We start from the raw sequence: 21,987 nt of genomic DNA on the forward strand, positions 1-21,987 counted from the left end.
AAAATAATATCTTCTACTAAGACATTTACTGAGGAAGCAGAAGCCCNGGCCCAGTAGTGAAGCATTTATCTAAGGGGAGTACGAAGAGGTGATGAAATATGAAATGAAATCATAAATGTATCAGCTCTGTGTTTTGTTTCACATCACATACTTTTTGTTTGTTCTCCTTGCTCCTTACTTTTGAAACGATGATAAGATGTGAATTTCGATCCATTATTTTTTCTGCCTTTGTTTCGTCTTCTTCCCCCGTTTTATCATCACCTAGTTTTTTCACGATTTTTCTCAGCATCCAAATTAAACCCAGGAAATAAATTAAAGCAGATACCAATAACACTTTTTTTAAGCAGTTTCCAAAGTAGCATAAACACACTGAAGCATCATGCTTCATATAGATGTGAGGGAATTTCAAGAAAAGCTTTCTGCTCGCTTCAGACCGTGGCAGCGTTCTTGGCAATTCTGGTTTCGAGTTGCTGATATCTATACTGGTTACAAGGTGTGTAATACATGCGTAATTTTTTTGAATATAAAATGAAATATTGTTGTTTGAATTGAAAGAACGCAATTTTCCGGAAGAAGAAGAAAAAAAAAATAGCTGAAAGAAACAGCTAACTCTAGCAATTGCTTCGATTTGCAACTAGAACGAGAAACTGAAGATGATGAAATCACGCCTCGAGAAAAAATTTGGAAGCAAATCCCAAAACCTAGGCTCTCTCATACCCATAGTTGTCAATCGCGTATAGCGCCCCCTAGCGCAAAGGTTGCTCATGGCTATAGCGCACAGCGAATAGCGTAGCGAGGGTTATTTGAAAGTAAAGCGCCACAAGTATATAAATATATAATATATAGCATATAATAATATCAATTCAAAAACCTTAATTTTCAGCATAATATTCCTTCAACTTTAATTTTAAAATACTAAAACCTGAAATTATTTTAAGTTTTTTCATTGAAATATCATAGAAGACAGAAAAATAAAGTAAGAAATGCAGAAAAATATAATTTTCATCAAAAACCTAACTAAGTACATGCCAAAAAAACCAAAATTAGAAGGAAAAAAGACAGAAAATAAGCATGCAACTTTGCTTTGCAATAGCGCCGCTATTTCTGCTATCGCGATTGTCGCTATAGTGCCAATAGCGAGCGCTATTGCAAAGCCATGGCGCGTAGCGGTCCGTAACGATAGGGTGTCGCTTCGCTACGCTATTCGCTATAGCGAGGGCTACGGGGGCTATTGACAACTATGCTCATACCATGTTAAGATATGCAGTGTATCGAGCAAGAAGAACTCATTTTTTTATCGAATGAATCAAAAAATCAACGAACTACATAATGGTTTTATGTACGAGTCCAGAAGTAACTACTAAAGCGTAAATAAAAGTATAAAACGTTTTGCTAACTACTCTATCTAACGGTCTACATGTTTAGGTGTTTCAAGTTCGAGTAAATTTCGAGAAAAATGCTGAGAGACGGGAGGCGATGTGGGAGAAGCAGCACGAGTTAGCTGCTGACAAGATATATAGCATGTGTGCTGAGCTTGGCGGGTTTTTTCTCAAGGTACTTTTAGTAGTGATCTTATGGTTTTTTACCTCAATTCCCAAATGTCCTGTTCTTTTAACTTTATTCCTCGGTGGTTTCTTGATTGTCATTCGAATTCATAGAGTTCCTGGGAACGAACATAATTTTCATAAGAATTATAAATGGAGATAAAGGCACTCAATTTAATATCTCTATTGTTCCTAACTCATGTTCCTACCCTTTCGGTACTTGTACTTGATAATTATAATGGGGATTCGCTTTCTACTCTTGTGGCATTCTCATTGTTAAATATTTTGCATCTTGGTGGTGAAGGTCAAAGCTTACTAATCTCTGTGATACTATTTTTATGGAGGAGGAATTTATTTAGTTTTTGGGCGAATTAGGTTGCACAAATAATTGGGAAGCCCGACTTGGCACCAGCTGCTTGGGTGAGAAGGTTAGTCACACTCTGTGATCAAGCTCCTGCAACACAGTACAATGTGATCAAGGCTGTGCTTGAGAAGGAGTTGGGCCAAACAATTGATGAACTGTTTGAAAATTTTGATGTTAACCCCCTTGGTTCCGCATCAATTGCTCAGGTACTCATCTGTGAGGACTTGGTTGAAGATAGATTATATTTGCTCTGTCCTTAGTTTGATAAATTTGAAGCTTGAAAATGAATGCAATGGAAAGGATTTTTATGAATGTTTATTTTTATTTTTTGATAGGAAACAATATTATATTAATCTGAGTGTTTATCCAATCCAAAGCTCTCATAAAGGTCTCAGATTCAACATGAGCTTTTTGCAGAAATTCTGAGGAATTATGCTGCGTCTAAAATAATATTTGATATTGGTTGGATATCTTTCTGGTATTTCCGGAGAACATTTCTGAACATGTGTTTAGATATCAGTATTGTTTCTGTTGTTGAATTGGGACATTTAGTATAGTTGTGTTTTTTTTATGAAAATATCTTTCATTGTAGATGTGATATTATGTCAGAATGTGTTGTAATTACTTGATTTTTAAAAATAATTTAAAAGATCAGTTTGTTGATTAGAATATACTACAATAGACTTATTTTAGGATGTGGTGGAAATGTTCAATTTCGAGACATCCAAGCATTCCCTGAGGTTCTTACTGTTCACTTCTGTTCTTCCCCGCCTCCCCTTTCTATTTGTTATTTTGACATTTTGTGGATGGGTATTGTGCTTAACACTAATATTGTGCTCCACTTGTTCATTTATCCTCTAGGTTCACCGAGCACGGCGTAAAGGTGAAAAGAGTGATGTTGTTGTGAAGGTAAAGAACGTTTCTGTTGTGTACAGTTTTGATGTGTATGTAAAGTTTTAATCATCGTATCACATAGGTGCAACATCCAGGCGTTCAAGGTTTGATGATGACCGATATTCGCAACCTGCAAGCTTTTGCATTGTACATGCAAAAGACAGATATAAAGTTTGATTTGTATTCGGTAACCAAGGAGATTGAGAAACAGGTGTTTGTTTTACTCTTCTGCTTACGTAGCTTTTGCTGAATAACCTTTTTAGTTTTGACTCTTTTTTCTATCAACTGAATTAGTTTTTTTATGTTTCTGTGTTTTGGTCATATTTATTTGAGATAATCATATTCTGAAAACTGGACAAGAACAGGCAATGAGTTACAGTATATGTATATCTTTGTTTGTTCTTTCGCTTCTTCAGAGATTTCATACTTCCCATCTTCAGATCTGTACAGAGCCATTGGTGAAAATAAACTGTATTGGTTTGTTGCTACAATTTATTCGGCAACCTATTTCACATCTTTTCTATTTTGTAGCTTCGCTTTCTGAATCCATTTTCTATATCTTGAGTGTCTGGATCTTAGATTAAAAAGTGTAGTTCTGATATCATGTGCAGTGATTGCTAACTTGGACATCCTTTTCTTTCTGATAAAAATAGTAATATCTGTTATTTTATTTTTTATGTTGTCGACTAATGCTGGTTTTCATTTTTGCATGTATTTTTAAGATTGGATATGAGTTCGATTTTTTGAGGGAAGCTGATGCTATGGATAGAATTCGGCGTTTCCTTTATGAAAGTAACAAAAAATCCCCTGTTCAAGTCCCACGTGTCATTCGAGGCTTGGTCACGAGGTATACTTCAGATCATTGCGATCTGTTAAATTTGCAGTCATAAAATAAACCGAAAATAATCAAGACCTCTAATTCAACTGAATCTTAAACACAAAATTGTTTACATCTCTAATATTTAAACCCATGTGTGTCATTTATAATTTATCGTTCTTAATTTGGATTTTGGGCATCACATTATTTTTTTCTATTGTCACCCTAAATTTAAAATGTAAAACAATTCAAATTTCTTCTCAGGCAATGATCACGACTCAACAATTTGCTAATAATTAAAAGAATATCTGATACTGATTTATATACAGTATTAACTTGTCTACTCCTCTTCATAGGCGTGTTCTAGTGATGGAATACATCGATGGAATCCCAATCATGAAGCTTGGTGATGAGATAGCAAAAAGAGGCCTAAATCCTTCTGGTAAAATGGCAACGGCAGCAAAGCAGTAAGCCCCTACATCATCCCAGAGAGTATGTTCATTTATGCTTTTTTCTGAAAGAAAAATCGCAGCTGAGCGGTTGGATTAAGACAATTCCCTGCCTCTTTTTCACTCGCTCTATATATACTGAGTACCACTGACATATAGTAGGGTGTATTCAATTCAGAGTTTTGATGACTTTTAATGACTTTTTCAAATGATAGACTTTTATGGATTTGATATATTTTTATTGACTTTTATGGATTCTCACAGATTTATAAACAGATTTATGTGGATTCATGTAGACTTTTTTGCTAGATTTTTATAGACTTTTGTGAAATTTTTTTTTTATAGAATTTTATAATTTTTGTACTTAATTATAACATATTATTTTTTATTAATTTCTTTGAACCAATAATTAATTGACATATATAACATATTTAGTTTGAAATAAATTTTTCAATATTTATATTAATGAATAAATATACTTATTTAACAGTTAAATCATTTAATCCTTACATGTGTATATATGTGGGTTTTTATGCATGTTTTTAAATTTTTTAAAATACATCAATTAATTAATCTGTAATCTTGCTTTTGAATTGATAATATACATGTTCAAAGAATATTATTTAGCATTGTGTGTATATAATTTTGTATAAAAATTTCATAACTTATATAATTGAAAATGCTAAAAAGAATTTAAAAAAACGTGGTTTTTACGAGCTATTCAATTATTAAGAATTAAACAACATTTTTTGGACCATATTTTATTATTATTGAATATTACATTAATTTGTATAAATAATAAATTAAAAAAGTACAAAATCAATTCTAAAATTCAAAATCTCCTATGATATTAAAATAAAAAATTATTAAATGAATAATCAGCCAAAAAATGAAAATTTTGAAAAAGAAAGATGAAAATATATATAGAGATACACTTCGAAAATTTGAGAGAATGATAGAGAAAGATGAGAGGAGAGAAGATAAGAAGAGAGGTGATGTGAATGAGAGAAATAAATAGCTTGTGTATGAGTTAGAAGTTTTAAAAATCCATCCGAATCTTTGGGTTGAACCAAATACAATTTTTGACAATTTATAGTTGTACCTTAAGCTTTAATGTTTGTATGTTAGTGAATTTCATGAAGTTATTAAAAGTCTATTGAAAATTTGAATACCTATAGACTTTGATAGAGTTATTAAAAGTCAATGTTGAATACCACTTGACTTTTTAAAACTCTATGAAAGTCTATTTTGAACACCACTAGACTTTTATGGAGTATGTAAAAGTCTTAATTGAATACATCTAGACTTTTAAAATCTACAAAAGTCATTAAAAGTCAACAAATCTCCTACATTGAATACACCCGTGTATTTCAATTAATTATGTATGTTGTTATTTTCGGATATCAAAAGTTAATGTATTTTATTCTTATTAAATTAAAGGTATTTTAGCAAATGAAAAAAAATATCAAGGTATCAAAACCTAATATAATAAATATATAATGGTTGACCCATCTCTCGAGAGATCAGTATTAGAGAAACAAGCATAAAGAGACCAGGTGTTGGACACACAAAGAGATTAGTACGCTGATGTAGACTTGTAGTACAGAAAGGGATATTTTTTTCAAACAAAAAATAACCTCAAAAATGTTTACTACTGGTGGGGGTGTTATTCTCCACTGGATACAAAAGAATTGATGGAGCATGAACATTTGGATCCAAATAAAGGGGCGGGCCACATATAAATTCATGTGTTCATTGGTGTACCCTGCACTAGGCAAAGATGCCCTGGTGTGGAACAGAAATTTTGTGTGACTATTCGTTAATTAATAGCGAAGATGATTCTATCTATAAAAGGGGTACAAGGAGCGGATGTAACCTTAAATCCGAAAATCAAGTACAATGAAGTAAAAAGAAAGAAACAGCTGACACCACTGATTTTGTGACCTAAAATCTTGGCTGTGAAATAAGGATACAGCCTCATTTTTTGTCTTACTGTGAAATTGTTAAAAACTAACTTCTGGATATATATTCTCTCCTAGTTTTCGATGATAATTGCATATGATTTGTTACCAAATTCCGGAAAATTTTGAAAAGTGTTGACGTGCACAACCTTGTTTTGTTGCACACTTGTTTTGGTTTTGTACTGTATCTTATCATTTGAATCAATATTCTCTCCTAGTTTTCGATGATAATTGCATATGATTTGCGTGAAACATAGTAATGTTTTTTTATCTCTTGATTGTTTCTCTATTTTTTTCGTCACCTTGTCTTTCTGATGTAGAAATTGGTTATAATATGTGTTATCTTCACATCTTAAAATGCAGGAATATCCTTAAAAGTTTGACACTTTCTTATGGACAGATGATATTGAGGAGTGGTTTCTTTCACGCAGATCCTCACCCTGGGAATATATTGATTTGTAGAGGTTCTGAGGCAAGTGCCGTTACAATACTGTCTATTGACTATTATGATATCTTGCATAATTTCTTGTCTTAGTTTCCTCGTTTTAGCGCTTTAATGATTTAATGGCTTATGTCTTGCAAATCAGGTTGCTTTGCTTGATTACGGACAAGTGAAGGATCTTCCTGATGCACTGAGGCTAGGTTATGCTAGGTTGGTGCTAGCAATAGCAGATGACGATCCTACAGGGGCATCAGAAAGCTACAGGTGCTACTTTATGTTTTTAGATTCACCTATCATGATTTTTACGCTGACTCCTAAGTTGCTATAACCTTTCAAAAGTGAAGTGCGACAAAGTTATGAGCTTAAGTTGTGCCATGAAGATCATGCATCCTCTACAGCTAGAACGATGCTTAAAAAAACACAAAACAAACATGTAATAGACACTCTCCCTATGTTTTATAATGTCAAAAACCACCTACTAAGAAATCTGGCGCATCCTATTGTTTCTAGTCCTCTCTGTCAAGTTACAGTCCTAACTGTGTTATCTGTGTTTTTGGAGTTTGTTTGGATGTGAGATGTGGGTTATGTCTATGTATAACTCGAACCTTTAAAAAAGTAGACATGGTAATACATCGATACTTTTTTTGCTTCTGTATTTTATCTGCTGCAAAAGACAATTATTTGATAATACTGTCTGAGTGTACAGTCGTATTTGTCTCAATTAGTTAGATTAAATGAACATGTTTGGTGTGCTATTTGAACAAAAAATACCAGACGAGCATCATGTAACCTTTCCTTTTAGTGTTTCTTCCTTACATGAGTCACATTTATGAGAATCACAATAGAATCTTTTTGAGGATAAAACTGTAATTTAGATTGTTGAGGAGATAGAGAGAATTATTCTGTCCTGAAGAGCTCTAGTGTGCCTTCATAACATAGCCTTGGTACTGGCAGTAAAAATTATATATGTGTTACAGTGAGAAAGACTATCCCCTTTTATTTAAAATCAGAATCTTTTAGCATATTTAAATTGCTATTCTGACATTAGGGAGCTTGGCATTAACATCTTGAGCAAATGTCCGGATGAGCAAAAGGAATTGCTTAAGTTGGCTCAATCAATGTTCGACACAAAGCTAGCACCCGGTGTGATGGTGTTGCAGCCTTTCTCAGAAGAATCTTCAATAAAAAAAATCGCTGTTCAGGTATGATTCAATCTTTAGGGGATCCGGGACTAAATTTTACAACCACTGCCAACAAAAAGTACCTTTTCCCATATCTTTTCAAGATGAAAGAGATCTTATTTTTAATTTCCTGCATTATGTGAGGTGAATCTTCAACATTTAGTAATTTGTTGAACTTATTATGCTTAAAATCTTCTGGCTTTTATGTGTTTTTCTTCAAACTTATGTTTTAGATTGGCCCATTATAATCATCAAGTTGGTAAAGACATATTTTTAGGTCAAGGGAATGCTGTTGTCTAAAGTGAAACCAAAACTGTATTGAAATTTGCAATATCTATGCGCTAGTCCTGGAACTGGGATAAATTTTTGATTCTGTATGCTGGTTTTTGGTCAAATATATCCTCTAACTTTATCAAATAGCATCTCATTTGATATTCTTTAATGCTGTGAAAAATAAGTGCTTCATTCAATACTTAGGTCAGGACTAATTTCCTTTCTGTGTTATGGTGATGTTTAGAGTTTCCCAGAAGAACTATTCTCTGTTCTTCGTACAGTGCATTTACTGAGAGGACTTAGTGTTGGGCTCGGAATAAACTATTCATGTGCCGAGCAGTGGAGACCCATTGCTGAAGAAGCTCTTTATCGTGCTGGGAGGCTAAAAGGTGATATTTTCAAAATCCTCTGTATGGCTATGTTTAGTTTTCTTGCGTACTGAGCTAAAGCTTATCATACAATGTATCTTAAGTAGTCTTCCTGAAATATGTCTGCTAAAGAAAATTAAAATTCATCGCGGATATGTTACAGTTGAAGATCTCAAAGGAATCAAGAGACGTGGCCTTTTCAGAAGCATTTTTGGGATGTAACAAATATCCGGCAATGGATGAGTACAAGTGAAACGATGAATTTATCGTTGCAAAGCAAAACTTCTTGTAGAGTGGCAATTTCTCTGGTGTTATAGCATCCTATATAGCCGAGACATGACAATGGTCATTCTTTATTTTGTTTGTTTATTCATCTCTGATAAACTAGGACTCGACCCCCTTTTTTTCAATTGTTTTTCAAGAAAATGGTTAGTTTTAGTGATCGTTAGTAGATCCGGAATTGGATCAAATCCCGCCATCCAAGTCAAATCTCGCCCCTCATAAAATTATTGAAAAAGTGTGCTAGTATTTGGGGAAAAAGATTGGGATTCATTTTGTAACTCGATCAAAAACTCATCAAGAGTCATGTTTATGATGGGCAACCGTATACTAATAAAATATGCCATACCCAATATGATGCCATGTGAACAATAGAATAAGAAAAATCCAGAATTGCAACGTAATTATATTCAATTCCATATAAATATTAAATTTACTGTCTTAGAAGAATCTTTTTCTTGTCCTAAACATTTCTATATTTTTTGAACTTAATTAGTTTAAGGGTGAAGAAATGACAAGGTGGAAAAACTGGTGCTCAGCATGCATTCACGTCAACGGCAGTAAAACAAGCTAAATAAAAGCATTTATTTCCTTTACAGTTTATTAATTACAATTTATACTGAACGGTTGCCGCTCCAATATGCGTGATAACTTGCAACTATTATTCTTGTAAGTGGGTCTCAAATATGCGTGATAACTTGCAAGGTAAACTTCGTGGAAGATTTCTGACCATATTTTTGACACAAGGGTCGATAGCTTGATGAAATAATTATTTGTTCTGGGCATAAGAATATTCGGAAAAAACAATATTTAAATATGTGAGGTTTCAAACTATATGGGGTAACCTCCTACATTGGAAGACGATGACCAACGAACAAGATTCCAAAGACATACTTGTGAATTATATTAAAACAATGGAGCAAATTAAATATAGAAAACCCGGATTTAAATGTAATTGATCAATGCTGATTATTTTGTGAATTTTCTTCCTGGCAGGAGATAATAATTAAAACCGTGTTAAGGCTTGACACTTTGGATTCATGCTTCGAGACAAAAACAACATTGTAAGTCTCTTCAAACAAGAAAATTACGTCCCTTTTTCTATATAAGTTGCTTTCTTTGGTTAAGTGGCTCTTTCAAGAGCCTCTCTAGAGATCAAGAACTAGAGAAATAGACGGTTTTCCGTTAGTTAAATGGCTTACATTTTCTTGCCTGATCAAGATTCATGTGATGATCGAAGAAATTATGTTGCTGCATTGCCGGTTTTAGACAATGCCGATGCTGCAGCTTGGTTTCCTAGTTTTTATGGTGAGAGCAATGATTTCAAAAGGCTGAAAAGGACAGCGAGTTTAGGCGATTTCACTGACAGAAGCATTTGCACAGTGGGAGTATTGCTCGCACTAATAGCGTGAGTAGCCTGAGCAGCGTGCCGAGGCCTCACTTTCGAGATCATATAAAAATGTATAATCAACGATTCGTTGTGGCTGAGGCAGTGGAGGAAGCGGCAGCAGCCATTAAAAATGCTGGGAATCGGAGAGCCGTGAAAGGAGATCAGGGCAATGGTGATGGTATGAAGCTGCTCCAGCAGCTCATTTCTTGTGCCGAGGCCGTTGCTTGCCGTGACTAATCGCACGCCTCATTTTTGCTATTCGAACTTCGGGCTAATGCGTTGGTATTCGGGACGTCTTTCCAACTCGTGGCGTCTTGTTTTGTGCAGGGGCTTGCCGATAGTCTGGCTATGGTTCAGCCCCTAGGCACCGTGGGCTTTGTTGCTCCAAAAATGAACGTGAGTTACGTGACAGATGCTTTATCAGACAAAAAGGAAGAGGCGTTGCGCCTAGTTTATGAGAATCTGCCGTATTTCCAGTTCGGTCACTTTATTGCGAATGCCACGATTTTGGAAGCCTTTGAGGGAGAGAGTTTGGTTCATGTGGTGGACCTGGGGATGTCACTTGGTCTACCACATGGTTGCCAATGGCATGGCTTAATTCATAGCCTTGCCAACCGCTCTGACCCAGCGCCTCGCTCGGCTCCGGATCACAGGAGTCGGACTATGTACTGACAAGTTTCGAGCCATCGGAGACGAGCTCGAGACATATGCACAGACCCTAGGGCCAAAATTGGACTTCTCTATAGTGGAGAGCAACTTGGAGAACCTGAATCCAAAGGACATTGTGGTGTATCCGGGCGAGGTTCTTGTAGTGAACAGTATCTTCAAGCTGCACTCGGTGGTCAAAGAGCGCCGCGGCGCGTTGAACTCGGTTCTACAAACTATCCACGTGCTATCATCGAAGGTACTAGTCCTAGTCGAGCAGGACTCGAGCCACAATGGACCGTTCTTTTTGGGCCGATTTATGGAGGCACTACACTATTAGTCAGCTATATTCGACTTCCTCGATGCCATGCTACCAAAATACGACACCCAACAAGCCAAAATGGAGCATTTTTACTTTGCCGACTAAATCAAGAATATCGTGAGTTGCGAAGGGCTTGCTAGGGTGGAGAGGCACGAGAGGGTCGACCAGTGGTGCCGGCGGATGAGCCGTGCCGGATTCCAGCCATACCCTCTGAAAATGTTGTCACAAGCCAAGCAGTGGCTCAACAACTTCAATATTTGTGAGGGTTACACCATTGTGGAGGAGAAGGGTTGCCTTGTTCTTGGTTGGAAATCTAAGCCTATAGCCACTGCTTCTTGCTGGAAATGCTGAGTAACAGTTGCCACCGATTCTATGCTTGTTCTGTATATTAACTATTGTTGGATGATCCAATAACAATTGATTCAAACAATGAATATCACTCTCCAGTTAGCATAGAATTGAGAGTAATCTCACATAAAATAAAGCAATCTTAACATATATCAAATTTTTATGCTGTTATTTAGCAGTTTGTGTTCTCTCTCTCTCTCTCTCTCTCTCTCTCTCTCTCTCTCTAATTTTGAATTAAATAAAGCTGGAGTCTATGGTTTTACTGTTCATTATTTTTCCACCCGTGTCTATCATGAATCTTGAATTACAAATGCTGGTATTTTAATTTATATTCTTATGGCGAATGGATTGTTTTTGGTAGAAACTCTTCATGTGAGATTCTGACCGATACCAAATTATGTGAGAGGAAAAGTTCAATGAGTTCTTATAATTGTAGAAGAAACCATGTGCACTGTTGGTCACATGCTGATTTCATATTGATGAACGAGCCTTAAGAAGAGGAGCTAGAAAATCTCCCTACGAATGAATAGCTCCTGGATGAAATGGAAGGATCCATTCTTTATTGCATAAGAATAAATATATGTAAATTTAAGTAATGATTCAAACAGTTGAATTTTTGGCTGCACTCGAGCCTCGATCGAGAGGTTCTCAGACAAAATGTCTGGTATGCCTATGGCATGAGATCTTATCTCTAATGTTTGTGTTGCAAAAACCCATTGGTATCCAGCACCTATAGTAACTGTTTTCATGTGGGGTTTCTCTTCTGCAGCTCTTTGGTTCAAAGAAGGAGAGCTATGCGACTGGTCACCGGTTCAACAGCCATGTCTGAAGGAATAGTTTTCTTGTTATACCAAGGATCATTCTTTTGTTAATTTGTGGGTTATATTTTTCTTGTTTTAAATAACCTTTTTCGATTGAGCAACATAAACTTATCATTTAACTGTCCAACCGAATCAAAACCATACAGAACGTCAGATAAATAGAATATTGATCATTGTCCAATTTACTATTGAGTCACCAAGCAAGTATGAATCTGTATGATTATTTTTTTTATATATATTTACATATTCTATTTTTTCACATAGAAAAATAACATTGAGAAATCCATTGGCCCAGGTCAATTTGAGGGAAGCTTCAAAGAAATGTGGTTAGTCAAGTGAAGAACTCCAATGAACAAATGAGAAATAAATAAATAATTGTTTAATTAATCTCTGGCAGTGTCATGCTCAAACAATGAACCAGCTCTAATAAAGAAATAAAATAAATACTTTGATGTCTAATCAACAAATTAAAAAAAAAAAAATAATAATAATAATATGCTGTTCAAAAAGAAGCATATGCTGAATCATGATATGTATAGATTTAGGAAACTAGACAGTTTCCCAATCACCATTTTATTTTCCTCAGTTGTATCGAAATAAAATAGATTAGAAGGATGTTAGATTAGATGGGGCATTTAAATTTATAGCCTCCTCACCTCTTGTTTTTAAATTTATACCCCTTTTTATTTTAAAACAGTAATCTCCTTTTAAAATTTTTTAACTCCCTTAATGGCCCATCATGCTTCCGTTAAATAAATTAAACATTTTACCTTTTTGACCAGAATGCCACCGGGTTATATCCACCGTATTTTACGAACTGCTCCTCACAGTCCAACCACACAATCGCAACCGATGGTTACTGACGTAGATTCCTTCAGCGGCACTTAGCACAACCCTAATTCGTTTCCTAGCTTAGGGTGTACAGCAAAAGATAAAATTTTGAAAATAATACATGAGAGGGGCTACGAGCAAAGATTTCTTTATTCAAACACAAACATTTATTATTACATAATAATCTCCTGCAGAGGAGGAGAGACTTGTTTAGCTACTTCTAGTAGTCGAAACTTGAAAACACATAAACTAGAAAGAGAAAATATTACAATTGGTTTTGAAAGAAATGAGGAAAATGTTCGATGATCTTCACTTCCTTCTTACTGCCTTATTTATAGAAGGCTTCCTTCGGATTTGAAACTCGGACTTCAAATCTTCATAAGCCTTTACAGCTTGCTTGGGACCATATAGTGGTTGAGTGGTCCCTTCCTTCTTTTTCTAGATTATTAATCTAGACATCAATTTTTCTCATTCTTTTATTTCACCGCACTGCCAGTAGGAATGCGTTAGAATAAGATCAGCTGTAATTTCGTCCCCTTTCTCTTGGAACATTAGGACTAATGATCGGAGAGCTTTCAGCTCCTTCCTTTCATACTTGAGTTTTCTTTTTAAAAACTTTAGATATGTAAAATACATTTTCTTTTAGGTTTCTTTCTTGGTGTTTTTTACTGGTTCCAATATGTCCTTATTTTATAGATGAAAATTTCGGGACCAGTTTTCTTGTTTTCTTTATTGGATTCCTTTTTTGAATAAAGTATCCAATGTTCTTTCGTCTTTTACCACTCATTATTAGTGGTTCTTGTGTCCTTTCCCACCGATTATTGGTGGTCCTGTTTTCTCCACTCACATGGTGGTCCTCTTTTTGCTAGTGGGTTTAGTCACATGTCTCTTTTAATTCTGTCGAGGAATCTTCGGCTTTTTGTGTCCTCGAGGAAAATGTGAATGTGGTCCTTCCCCACTTGTCCTTGCTTCGGTAAAATGTTTCCGATCAGATCTCGGTTTGAAACCTTTACCGAATTCCGGTTCTTTCTGATTCTGGCATTCAGGGCAGATGTTTTCCGACCATCTTCCTATGTGTGCCATATTACAGAACTTTCGGCGAGTCTCTTTACTTGCCGGCAGCTTGCTATTCCACAAAAGATTTCTTTTCTTCTCGAATAGATCTTCTGCAAAACTTGTAGTTTTTCCTGTCATAGTGTTTAACAGGAATGATCCATTTAAAGCATTTTGGTAAAACTTAAATGGAAACTTGACTTTGTCCATCTCCGTGAGACAGACCCAGATACCCCATGCTCTCCTGGTAGATATGTCATCTTCATTAAATGAAGAGACTAAGGGGTTTTCATTTGTAGGAGGATCCTTTATAAATTTTTGAGAATTCACATCTGGCCTCCTTAGCTTGATAAAATGAAAGGCTTCGTGTGAGCCTTTTCCTGCTGGTTCTGGTGCTGCATTGAAAAAGTATAGTTCCAAAACATCTCCTCTGGACAAGTGATCATTATTTGCCCAAGTCTCATGAACAACTTCCTGAATCCATTTTGGTAATGCTGATATCTTCGGGAAGCTGGGCGAAATAGTATAAACTGAGGCAAGAGCCCCAAATTCATACCAGGCTTTGACCTCCTTTGGATATGAATTTTGTTTCATCCATACCCTAGGATATTTTCCTGCAACATCAACTCGAACCATGGCTGGATTGATGCCAATTCTTGTGTTTAATTTCTCCCAATTCTGTTGGTAAACCTGGAATGGAGAAATTGCATTTTCATTAGTACCAACCTTAGTTTTGCCTTTGTCAGTATGAGGCCTAAGGTTGATCTCTCCCTCTTCGATCCCCGAGGTGGAGGGTTGACTTGAAGACTCAAAATAAGGATCAGGAGTCTCAATTTTTGTTTTAGCCAACTCATCCGGGGATGATCCCGACTTAACATTTGTGCAAGGGGTATTTGAATCCTCCGCTACAGGTATAGAGTCCTGTACTCGAAAACTCTCCATTTGGGAAACCAATGGTTTCTCAATGCCTTGGAGGATAGGCCTTTGCATTACAGACCATAACTGAGTATATGCCTGTAGACATCCTGTAATTCGATCAGAGACAATTCTCTTATCAGCTTGTTGTAGCCTTCCCGCAACTTCTGCGTTTACGGCCAACTTGTTGAACTCGGTTTGAAGCATTTCAAGGTGTTCCCTCAAATGCCTCTGCATCTTGATAATAGCATCAATGTCAATGCTGTCCATCTCTTGTTAAAAAATCTGCAAGAATGTTTTCATGAGATTTAATTATCATAATATCAAAAATATAATTTTGACATATTGCCTGCCATCTCAATAATCTGGCCTTATCTGGTTTAGATTCAATTCTATTCCTTAAGAAAGCTTTCACCTGTGTGTTATCAACTTTCAAAGTGAATTTCTTTGCAAGTAAAAATAATGGCCATTTTTCAAAAGCCCTTTTTACTGCATAAAATTCCTTCTCGTTGATATGCCATCTTATGGCTTCTGCATCTGAGAATAAACCACTAGAATACCTGCATGGTTGTTCTCCATCTGGTGTGAGCTTAGTAAGAACTGCCGCCCACCAATGATCACTGGCATCGGTATACAATACCAAATCATCCTCATCTTGAGGAATAACCATTTTGGGAAGATTCTTACAAATCTTCTTTAATTGAACTAATTCCTTTGTGTGTTCGTCTGTCCATATAAATCTAGCATCTTTTTTCAATAATGGACTGAACACTTTTCTGTGTTTTGCTAAGTTTTTAATAAACATCCCAACAAAATTAACAACTCCTAAGAAACTTTGAAGTTGCTTCTTGTCTTTGAGACTTTCTGGAAAATTCTGCACCATTTCTACTATGTGTTCTTGCAGAATTATTCCTGACTCATCGATTTCAATTCCGAGGAATTCAATCTTCCTTGTTGCAATGACTGCTTTCTTCTCAGATAAGACCAGTCCTTCTTTTTTACAAACATTGGAGAAAATCTCCAAATGCTTAACATGTTCATTCATATCTTTATATGCTATTAAAACATCATCAATATAAACAAACATAAACTTAAAATAATCTTTAAAAAGATTATCCATTTTTCTTTGAAATATCTGGGGTGAATTAGCCAATCCCATTGGTAATACCTCCCAAATATAATTTCCTTTAGGTGTGGAGAAAGCTGTGAATTTCTTGCTTTCTTCCTGCATCCGAATTTGATAAAATCCGGACTTACAATCAAATTTAGAGAAGATCTTGGCATTACGTATGCAACTTATTAGATGTTCTCTACTAGGTATAAAATACCCATCAAACTCCAGAATCTTATTAATTTCCTGATAATTAATAACTAATCTGGGTTTACCTCTTTTTATCTCACCATGATTTCTTACCAGAAAACCTGGACTACTATATGGTGACATTCCTGCTTTGATTAATCCAAGGTCCAAATGTTCCTTAATTATAATTTGCATATCCCTTTGGTCAATGATATTCATTGGGATAGGCTTGCAACGGACAAATTCATACTCTTTGCCTTACTTGATTTTATGGCAAGCTTTGAGTTGATTTCTGTCCCACCATGCCAAGGGATCTTCATTATAATTTTCCTTTATCCTCTTCTTGACATCTTCCAGTGATACCTTAGATACAAACTCTACTTCATTTTTATGTAGAGCTATCTTAAGGCATTCTATCTCTTCTGGTTGGAGTTCTTTATCTGCTCTTAACTGGAGCATTGTTTCTCCGAACCTTCTGGAATCTTTCATTTTTGGGTTCAGGAGTTGTCCTGAATCACCACGCTTGCTGCGAAACTGGATCGGCAATTTTCTGTAAAATGCCTCTCTTAGTCTCTAGACTATGATTTTGTGGTTAAAAGGAGTTGTAAAAACTAATCTTCTAGTCTCATTTTCTTGAGTATAGGATTTGAACATTTGTAGGAAATTGTTTCCTAGTAAAATGTCAGCTCCTGTATCATGAAAATGAATTGGTGGTGTCTTCACCTTATACCAAGGTGTTTGCCCAGCACCTCCAATCATTATTTCAGTCATCTTAATCCCTTTACATAAGATTAAGATTCTTCTGGAAAAATCTCTTCCAGCAATCTTTGGTAATTCTTCTTCCAAACTTGTTGGAAAAACTCCTCGTTTTGCTGTACAAATACCAGCACCTGAATCAATATAAGCAGCAAAATATTCTGCCTTATATTGTTCATATAACATTCCTACTGGAATGTATATCGAGAATGGGCTTGTGGTCATTGGATTTTCCAAATCTTATCCTCTGCCATAAACTCCATTCCATACTCTAGACGTTTCCAAGGTTTATGTTCCTCAAGAAACTCTAGTCCAAGAACCAATTGATCTGGTTCTTTTCCTGGAATCCCTGTGATATGAACTTCCAATTCTCCGACTTGGATCATTCCTTGGTAAGTTCCTATCATGGGTTGTTCTAAATAGTAAATTGTATTACAAGGAAATTGATTCCTTTGTTTCGTAATATCAAATACTATTTCGACTTCCTTCCACCCTTCTGGGCATCTAAGCTTTCCTATTGTTGAAAAACTTTTTAGCTCCTTTTGGGTTTCTGGAACAGGGGTTTTTCCCCATCTGTAGCTTGTAATTCTATCTCCCTGAAAAGATAGTCTTCTTGATTCCAATCTAAGACTCTGATTCCTTTGTAGAATCGGTTTGTCTTGTATTTGGATATCTGTTTTCTTTATTTCAGGAAATTCAATTTGTTCTGGAAAAATTGCCTGAGCAACTTTTCCGAATATTTCTGGTATCTCAATAAACTCATTTCTAATAAACAACTCTGAATGATGTGTATTAGATAGGGCATATGATATTTGATAGGTAATAGAATATGGTCTATTACCTTCCTTCATCAGTCTTTTTTCCTTGAAATTTTGATGCAATGTCAAGGCTCGACTGAAATCTCGATCTACCAGGTTGTAGGCTATCTTTGGATATATAACTCCTACAATTTTCCCTGCACAGAGATTTCCTGAGATAGTTCCCAGTACTGAATCTTGAAGGTTCCCCATTCTTTTATCACATATAGCAATATCAATGGGTGAATCTATGCTTTCTTTGAAAGTAGCTTTTATCATAATCTGGATTGCTCCAATATGAATCCAAGACATAGTCCTTGCTACTTCGATCCTGAGTTTTTGTAATTCTTCCTTAATTTCTTCAGAAGGAATTAACTGCATCTCCATTCTATTTCCAGTTAGTTCCATGGGGATTGCCATTTCCCTTCTAGAAACTTTATAGATCAGATGATGCTTTCTGTTTCTTAGGCCAATATTTCCTAAGAACTTTTCTACCTGTCCTGCAGAGAATCCTTGATATCTCTATAGACTAGGATTTTCTTTCATGATCCTTTGGACCATGTTATGAGATATTGTTGTCTGGCTAAAGAATCCAGACAGATTCTCATGTGTTTCGTGTCGAAACACCTCGTTTTCAGTCAGATTCCGATTCAGTTCCATCGGATTCTTCCTGACTCAGGACTTCTTCTTCTTCATATATACTTTCATCATAGGTAATGTCCTCAAATCGGTATACCTGAATAAGATCTTGGTAATAAACTGCTTCTTCTATATCCGGAGTTGGATCAAAGTGTTTAATACCTCTTTTTTCATTTTCTGGACAGTTAGTCGAGATATGTCCTCTTGCTCCACATGTCTAGCAATTGCAGTCCTTAAAACTTTCATTAGCTCGTGTATGAGCTCTTCGGAAAGTTTTCTTTGTAGGTGTTCTTCCTGTGTTTCGAGATGTACTCGATGCCTGGGAGGATGTCCTGCTCCTTGATGGTCCGCTCCTTTGTCCAGATTTGTAAGATCTGGCTTTCTGTCTAGACCATACTGTCCTTGGTTTCCAAGAACTCCTTCCACCTCTAGCATAAGGATGAGTCCTGAAACTTTTCCTTTTATACTTTTGTGGTTTACTTCCAATAATTGTTGGAAGATCATTTTCCTTACAACACAAAGGAGTTCTTTTGTTGATACCCCTTAAGCGTTTGTAATTCTTTTCTAATGCTGCCAAATGACACAATTCTGCCAATTTTCCTTTAAGGAAAGAGGCTCTTCGTGCCAATGTATCTAGAATTCCAGGTACATATTCCCTTATGAGCATTTCTCTCCAGGGACGTGGCATTTTTGCGAAGAAAAGCTGCATAGCTATGTCTTCTTCGACTCCCGAATTACATCTATATTTAGTGAATACATTAGTGAATAACATAATGTATTCATCCACTAAACATATATCATGTAATTCAAGACTATACAGAGCTTGAGTATATTTCTTCCTCTTCTCTGTATCTTGACTATTAAAATAATCTACCCCTATAAATTGTGCTTTAAATAGGGTAGCCATTCTTCCGGCTATCTCGCTTAGAGATTCTCCGGCTAGGACTGGTTCTTTGGTTTCTACCGAAGTCATGTCCCAAGCAATTTTCACTGATCCCATGAGACTCATTTCCAAAAGTTTAATGAATCCTTCTCTGTTAAGATCAAGTGTTCCTGCTGCGATTCTCATAGCAGATGTCCAATCGTCTATGAGTTCTTCTCTGTTTTTGAAATCTAATACATCAAGGTTAAGCATAACCCCATAAGGATGTATAGGATCTAAAACAGTTTTCCCATAGGGTGTTTGATGCAAGGGAATTTGATTTCTCCTTGTCCTTGTTCCTGCTGGGTGTGCTCCTCCACCAGTATGAAAATCAGTTTGAGATTCTCTCATATTTATATTCTGAGATCCCACACTTTCTCTTGGTGGTTCTTGAGAGGATGACCAAGTTATAGCAGGTGTTTCACCTCCTACTGTGTTCATCTTTAGATCTACAACTTTAAGATTTGCGAAAGATTCCGCAAGTTCTTGTAGTTCCTCCAGACCAATCCTTTCTAGAGTTGTCATCAGATTAATTTCTTCTCTGAGACAGACTTAATTAGATTGATCATCTTTTCTTCTTCAGTTAATGGTTTTGACACCACTCTGGCTTTCCCTTGTTGATGTAACAAAGGTTCAGTACCAAATGATGGTGGTAACCAACCTTCTGAAGTTCGTTTACTAGAACTTGGTTGTTGTTCTAGTTTTTGAATTCTTGTTTGAATATCCTTTAATATTCCAAGAATTTCTTCCTGGTTTTCAAGGATTTTTTCAACTCGTTGCGGTACAAAATATAGCATATTGCCATAATTTTGTACTGTTTTCTAAATTTCTCTAAGATCTAAAGAGAGCTTAGAAGAATCTGGTACAATTTCTATAAACTTATTAGATTGAATCATAAGTTTACCTGAGAATTCCCTTTCGGCTCTGGATATCTAACCATAGTTAGATGTTCTTGTGTATATTCCAAAATATTGGAATAATCCTTGTAAATTATTTTTCTCGAACATAAGTTCGGATTCATAATTCTTCTAAATTCTCCTCCTCCCACATTTAATTATACCGTAATAATAAAATTTGTGTTTGACATAAATTTACCTAGGCTCTGATACCATTTGGTCTCCGTGCCTAACCCAGAGCTCCGGCTTTCGGATAAGGAGATGGGCGATCATGTGATCTTTGGTAAGGTGACACAACAAAACGTACCTATCAGCTTGCTAACCTCAAACTCTGTAGAAGAGCCTAGGTTGTCCCCTACGGAGAGTCGTGCTTCGTGTCAGATCACACGATAGAGGCTCGAGGCTCTTTATAAGCTCTGATACCATTTTCAAAGGATCTTGATTAAGGGAATTAATTAGATCTTTAAAATAGAAAGGAGGTTATTTTTCAAAATAAAATTTTGTGAAGGTTAAATTTTTAATTGAATTTTCGTTGAAGGCTATATAACAAAATATTCCTAGATTAGTACTTGAACGATGAGAGACATACTCTTTGTTATAGTATTATAACCATAGTTATATTGATTAGAGTTTAAATCGATAGTATATTAATATAAAATATTTTTTCTTGTTCTTAAGTCTTACTTCATATAACATGATAAAATAATAATTTCGGAATATTCATTAGATACTACATTTTTATATGTCAAGTAGCCAAAAAAAAAAAAGGATGAAAAATGCGAGTCGATAAATAAAGAATTATGGTGGTTGGTTCTTTTGACCAAGTCCTTTTTCAGATTCTATTTCAAAATGTTGCAAGTTATATTATTTTTAAAATTGTTCCACTTGACTTGAAAACTTCAAGGCCGGAACTATTCCTCTTCTTTAGGGACTTTCCCAAGTTATAAAGATATTCTATTTTTTTGTCCCTTAAAACAATTATGAATTTTTGTTGAGTTGACGGAAAAAATATTGAGATGAGTGACTTCCTAAAAACTTTCGTGCGTTAAGCTGTTGACGTTACATTGTACGATCCGATTGGTTGGATGAGCTGAAAAAAAGGACATCAGATGTTAGTGGGTAAGACAAATCTTTGATGGAGACAATGCCGATGACATGTAAAGAATATGAGACAACACCAGTAGTATGCCACATCCCTCCCGAACTCATGGGTCTATAACAACTTGATTTATTAATACTAAGGCCATTTCCAACCTTTGCAGGTGCAAAAATTTACTCCAATGAAAGTTGCGTTATTTTGGCAAAATAGCGCAGCCTCTACCTCTTGCGCCAAATTTGGTGCAAGAGTAGCCTCTGCGCCAAATTGGAGGCATTTTTTTTAATTATTATAAATAAGTATTAATTTATTTTTTATTTTTAAATATAAATATTATCTAAATAATAATAAAATATTTATTTTATTATTTTAATAATGAGATATCTAAACATAAAAATTAAAAATAATAATTATTTATTTTTTAAATATTTATTTATTGATTTATGTTAATTATTAATAATTAAGGAATAATTTGATTTAATAATTTATAAATAATATAATTTAATACAAAGATGCTCACTTAGCACTACGAAATGCTTTAGTTGATCATTTGTAAGATGAATATATTCATTCAAATGTTTGAAATTGTATTCTTATTATATTTGAATCTGTATTCATATTTTTAAATTTAAATAATTTTCGTTTATTAATTCATATTATATATAATTTAATTTATATTATATA

The 21,987-nt window shown here is 35.2% G+C and overlaps 1 protein-coding gene and 1 pseudogene across 1 annotated transcript; both read left to right on the forward strand.

The window, feature by feature from the left end:
* Positions 1-111: 111 nt before the first annotated feature.
* Positions 112-8,732, forward strand: LOC140978361 (uncharacterized). The gene is made up of 12 exons (XM_073443320.1): positions 112-493; positions 1,426-1,554; positions 1,920-2,114; positions 2,770-2,817; positions 2,885-3,013; positions 3,525-3,649; positions 3,976-4,086; positions 6,393-6,501; positions 6,617-6,735; positions 7,520-7,673; positions 8,170-8,314; positions 8,457-8,732. The coding sequence occupies exons 1-12, from the start codon at positions 380-382 to the stop codon at positions 8,513-8,515; spliced, it is 1,437 nt and encodes a 478-aa protein (XP_073299421.1). The 5' UTR covers positions 112-379; the 3' UTR covers positions 8,516-8,732.
* Positions 8,733-9,691: 959 nt separating this feature from the next.
* Positions 9,692-11,280, forward strand: LOC140978922 (GRAS family protein RAD1-like; annotated as a pseudogene).
* Positions 11,281-21,987: the final 10,707 nt, after the last annotated feature.

This window comes from Primulina huaijiensis, chromosome 6, assembly GCF_012295235.1.
Source record: "Primulina huaijiensis isolate GDHJ02 chromosome 6, ASM1229523v2, whole genome shotgun sequence".
Lineage (NCBI taxonomy): Eukaryota > Viridiplantae > Streptophyta > Magnoliopsida > Lamiales > Gesneriaceae > Primulina > Primulina huaijiensis.